General features: G+C 34.0%; 1 protein-coding gene across 1 annotated transcript; it reads right to left on the reverse strand.

Moving 5' to 3' along the window:
* Positions 1-368: 368 nt before the first annotated feature.
* Positions 369-1,645, reverse strand: LOC133304189 (RING-H2 finger protein ATL68). The gene has a single exon (XM_061504184.1). It carries the CDS (start codon positions 1,316-1,318, stop codon positions 782-784), a length of 537 nt encoding a protein of 178 aa, XP_061360168.1. The 5' UTR covers positions 1,319-1,645; the 3' UTR covers positions 369-781.
* Between the last annotated feature and the right edge of the window lie 4,169 nt (positions 1,646-5,814).

Genomic DNA, 5,814 nt, shown 5'->3' on the forward strand with positions numbered 1-5,814 from the left:
TTCATTTGGTCCGCATAATAAACTAGAGAACATTTCATAAGCACAATATTACCAAGGATCCTTTGACATTCCACACACTGAAAAGGATATTTCATCTGATTCCCGTAACCAAGCATAATACAACAAGGAGGAGGCAGCATAAATGGCCATCAAATACAAGGTGTGCACAAAAGACGACAAATAAATGGGTTCTTGAGTGGAAAAAAGGCAAGCAAAAAATTAGCAATACCTTCTTGATCCTAAAGAAATGGAGGCAAAAAAGAGCAAAGCTAATAAATGAAAATCCTCAAAAGCAGGAGGAAGAAGAATAAGAATGGCTTCAACAAAGGATTTTATTTGTGGGTCAAACAACTAATAACCTTCCATTACAGGGGACATTAGGAGCACTAAAGATAAGTTCATTCCCATAAACTATACTATATGATTACACAAGGCAACAAGCATCAAAAGATAACCCTTGTCCAACAATATGTAAGCAATAATTAAACAATTTCATAAAGCAAAAAGCAAACATTTACTTAAATTGATGTTATGTGAAATAAAAAAGCACTACTTTGGAATTACATAATCAATTCAGAAAAAAGCACTAAGATTTTTTTTTTTTTTTTTTTTACCATTTCCCTTACATCAAACCAAATAAAAACCCCATCTTCTTCCCCTCTCCCTCTCCAAAAGAAGAAAACTATGAAAGAAAAAAAGATAAAAACTTGCAATCTCCCAATAGCAAAAGTGCAAATGCCACATCACAAAACCCCAAAAAGAAAAAAATAAAAAAAAAAATTCACCTAATTCGCCTCCTATCAGCTGCATACTGAGAAAGCGGCACCACCTCTTGAAGCGGCGTAGAAAGCGGCGTTGGGAGCGGCGAGTTCCGACAAACAGGGCAAGACCCTTTAAGCTTCAACCATGAATCTAAGCAAAAAAGGTGAAAGTAATGGCGACACTCTGGCATCATCCTCAGCATCTCCGAATCCTTGTACTCACAGAGACATATGGAACACGTGGTGTTGTGTCCTCCACCACTGGTTGCATCCCTGTTGAACTGGAACCTAGGATAGGAGTTGATGACGTTCTGGTCCAAACCCACCGCGCCACCCTGTTCTTCATCGTCTTCGGCCACGAAGATGACACGTGGCAGAACGATGCCGTCAGAGTTGGAAACGTTGTTGTTGGGGTTTGAGTTGCGGTTGCGTTTGCAGCAGAGGTAGGAGATGAGGATGAGGGTGGAGAGAAGAACGAGGAAGCCAAGGGCTATGGCTATGGAGTAGCCAAGGCCAAGGTTGGTGAAGTAGGTTTTGGAAACGGAGGAAGAGGACATGGGGTTCAAGAAAAATAGTAGAGGGAGAAGGAGAAGAAGAAGAAGGAGGAGGAGAAGGGGAATTCTCCATTTGTGTGTGTGTGGAGAGAGAGAGAGAGAGAGAGAGAGAGAGAGAGAGTTAGGGAAGTTGGGATTTTTTTGAGGGGCAAAGGGTGGGTGAGACTCTCAGCTTCTGCATTTAATATTGTGTTTTTGTGGAGACACTCTACTCTCAAGTCTCAACCAAGAGAGTTAGAATGCATTAAATTCTGGGAGAGATTTTATAGTATATAGTCTCTCTCTCTCACTCTCTCTCTTTGTGCGTGTTTGTGTGTGAGAGAGAAAGTGCAAGACTTGGAATTTGCACTTTCTTTTGTTTCAATTTCAACTTTGCTTTCCCCACTTTGGGTTTTGGAGGTTGGTACTTTGCAGTGAAGAAGGGGAATGTTGGTCAACTTCAACTAGTCAACTACAAAACTCCCTTTGTTTCGGTGTATGGTGTTTTTTTTTTTAACAGTAAACTATATTTTGGGTCTTTGCTAGAAATTATGGGTTCAATTTAATTCTTAAAAGAAAAAATTAATTGATATTTTTTTGAATTTTAAAATAGATTCAATTATTTAAAATTATGGTTCCTTTAAAATCTAAAAAAAATTCATGTTAATTCATCAAAAGAATTAATATGAATCTTTTTTAGAATTTAAGGGATCACGAGTTGATATTTTTTTTTCTTTTTAAAAAATTAAATTGATCTTCGTGATTTTTACTGAAGACTTTACTCTCTTTTTTAAGCCACATAAATTCTTCACGTGAGATAATTTTATTTAGCGTGATTACGGGATTAAATTCTTAAAAAAAAATTGATGTGAGCGAGGATTTTTTTTTTTTTGGAGAGGGGGTGAGTTCGGCTGCAATCGGAGGCTGAAGTGAGGAAAGGGTTTGGGGTTTGCTAGTTGCTACACTTGGTCGTGCGTCCAACAAATTAAAAAAAAAGTTGATGTTTTTTTATGTTTGGTGTAGTGGCACTGGCCAATGGGGTAATGGAGAGAAAGCGAGTGTTGCACAAATTGGTGTTCACGTTTGAGTTGATTGGAGAATCTTCATTGTATCTTTAAGAATGAAACTGACCAAGTCAAACCTCAACATAAATTCTTCCATTTTGGCTCTGATTCTGAAGATTGATTATATTCAACAAATTTGGACAAAGTGAAGTTACTTCTTCTACATTAGAATAATTCTATTAAAACAATACTTAATTGTTTATTCTTATTTGTTTCGTTGAGTATTTATTTTCACCAAAACATCTTTGATTGTATTCCTCCATCTTTGTTTTATTTATTCCATTGTAATTTGTATGATTTTACTTTTATGGCACGTTTTTCATACTCGAGAAGAAATTTGAGTATAAATCCTCGATGTCGCTCTGACCGTTGATTTTTGTGCAAAAACTTATCAACGGCTCAGGTTCGTTACCAATAATTTGGATAACAAGTAAGGTTTGGCGGAATGAGTTTTTTTGTCCCTTGAAACATTGAAAATGTTGTTTGGATTTGCAAAATGATTTTGAAAATATTGTTACTAAATTTTTGGTTTGGTTTTTACAAACAAGTTTCCCATACAAAATATGTGCGACAACATATATACAAGACTGATATGCTAAAAATGGAAGTGTAAGGATTAAAAGATAAATAATAGCATATAAAAATATGTATAAAATAACATGTTGCCACGTGCTATAAGAAGTACTTCGAGTGGAGGAGAACATTTTCGGTGCATTGACTTTGGATGCGATGTTAATATTATAATTATGATGTTAATATTATAATTATGCATTATTAGTAAATAGTAGTATATAATCATAATATTAAAGTAGATTTTTTTTTCATTTCTGATATACATATAAGCCAACGTGTCATCATTCCATTGGTAGGATACATCTACTATGATAGGGCTTTTTGACCCTTATAACCCTTTATTATTAATTAATTATCGATTTGACCTTGATTATAAACTATTTCAAAAACTTAACCCCCTCAAAAAACATAACACCAATCTGCCCCTGTTTGACCGTTGACCACCAAGCCTACCCGGGTACACCCCTCCCTACCCGGGTAAACAAAATTTTTCAAAAAATACCCGGGTAGGGAGGAGTGTACCCGGGTATTGTTCTTCGCACTGAGAAATTGCTTGAAGTTTTTACCCGGGTAAGGAGGGGTGTACCCGGGTACAATCAAGTTATCACACCACTTATATTTCAAGAATGTTCACCCAAGTTCCATGATAGAAGAACGAAGCACAAAAACAGAGGTTATAGGGTATACCATAGAAGGCACCAAAAAATGGAAGTAACTAGCCAAGATCAAGGTAAAATAGGAAGAAACCCTCGTTTTTCTTCTATTCTCACCACAACTTCTCGAACTTTGATCTTCTACTAAGCAGACAATGCATCCTTTTATTGCTTTCACGAATTTTGTTCAAGGAAAGAAAGCTATTAAGAACGATGTGTAGACCAGTGGGTTTACTCAAAAGAACTTGAAGTCTCTAGAATATTTTTTAGGAATGGCGTAAAACTCTCAAGAATTGTTTCACTCAGTCACGGTATTTGCTCGCAAAAAATATATCGAGATGATGATTCTTGAAGAACTCTTAGGTTTGTTTGATGACCTCTTTGTCTCATCGTGGTGCCATTGAAGATGTGGTGGAATTGTTTGGTTTAATGGTCGATGAAGGTCTTATGCCAGATGAAGTAACCTTATCCACCACACTTAAGGCATTGTCGGTATCTGCTTCATCAAGCTTCACGAGCTCCCAATTACCCGGGTACACCCTTCCTTACCCGGGTAAATAATTCAAGCAATTTCTCAGTACGAAGAACAATACCCGGGTACACCCCTCCTTACCCGGGTAGATAAAAATTTTCAAAAAATACCTGGGTAGAGAGGGGTGTACCCGGGTAAGCTTGGTGGTCAACGGTCAAACAGGGTCAGATTGGTGTTATGTTTTTTGAGGAGGTTAAATTTTTGAAATAGTTTATGATCAAGGTCAAATCGATAATTAATTAATAATAAAGGGTTATAAGGGTCAAAAAGCCACTATGATAGTATTATAAAAATTTCCCGAGTGAAGCATGATACTTGGTTTGGGGTATGTTAAATGACCACGTGATTTTATAGAATAAAAACCATTCCTCTTGATCTACTGCACTCTTTTTCTACCATCATGATGCCATCACAATTTACAAATAAATAAGATAAAAATTATTCTTATATTATATGAAAATAAATTTTTATTTTATACATCTTTTGATAATCATATATTATTTTCCTTTTTTTCTTTTAGATAATTAACTTTATTATTATTATGTGTCTGTGACATAAACTTCCTTTTTTTTCTTTTAGATAATTAACTTTATAATTATGTGTCTATGACCAGTGGCGGATGCAGGAATTTTATTGAGAGGGGGCGAAAAATAAAAATATCTCTTAATAAATAAAAGTACTTCAAATACAATCCAGATCTAATATACAAAAAATTGAAAGAAAGCTATTACAGAAATTAAGATCACTTCACTTGACTCTTACTCTACGTATTTTTGTATTGTTAAACCTATCTACAATAAAACAGATCCACAAAATGTTTAAATAAATTATAGATAAATAAATAAATTAAAAAAAATGTATGTGGAAATGCATTGTACCTAAATGATGCTTGGATAAGTTATTGAATCCAGTTAAATTATTCAAATATAATCATCAAGATATATTGTAGAACAACACTTCAGCAAGCTAACCAACATTGAAAAGTAAACACTTCTAGATCTCAGAGTCCAAAAAATAAAAAAAATACTGACTAAAAAAATACACAAACAGTTCAGTAAATGAAGCATTTGAAAATTTGAAATATTGCAAGTCCCCGATAAATATGTTGTTATACTCTATTGTATTTCACCTTGAGTTTTGATTTTTTTTTAATTTATTTGTCCAACACAATTTATTCTTTCGGTCATAAAGTAATCTTTAATGAAACATTAACGCATATAAAAAATGGTTAATCAATGGAAAATAATGAGTCGAAACAAAATATTCAAAACATGAGGATGATATGAATGGATTTCGAAACAAAACAATCAAATAATAGCAGCATTGTTAATTTTATAAAAAAAAAAAGAGATAGTGAAAGATTGAACTGAGGAGATTTGTTAAAATTGAGAGAGAAGAGTTTTTTTCTATAGAGATGCAGATGAAGCCATAATTGAATGTAGTGTGATATCTTATGTTGCCAAGAAAAATAATTTTATATTATACAATTTTTAAAATAAAATAATTTAATAATATTACTAAAATTTTATTTTATATATATTAAAAAAAGTTTCTTTAAATTTTTGGAAGACGGTAGCACACCCTAATTCCCTAAATCCGCCTCTGTGTGTGACATAAACTTCATTCGCGTAATATAAGACTGGATAAACCCAATAAAGAAATGACATGTTCCCCCGTTTTTCATTCTCCGTGTAATTT

Source organism: Gastrolobium bilobum, unplaced genomic scaffold (assembly GCF_033153095.1).
Source record: "Gastrolobium bilobum isolate Gb01-03AN ecotype WA unplaced genomic scaffold, APGP_CSIRO_Gbil_v1 utg12837, whole genome shotgun sequence".
Lineage (NCBI taxonomy): Eukaryota > Viridiplantae > Streptophyta > Magnoliopsida > Fabales > Fabaceae > Gastrolobium > Gastrolobium bilobum.

Coding starts and splice junctions, on each gene's coding strand:
- LOC133304189 (XM_061504184.1), bottom strand. CDS start 1,318: ATGTCCTCTTCCTCCGTTTCCAAAACCTACTTCACCAACCTTGGCCTT.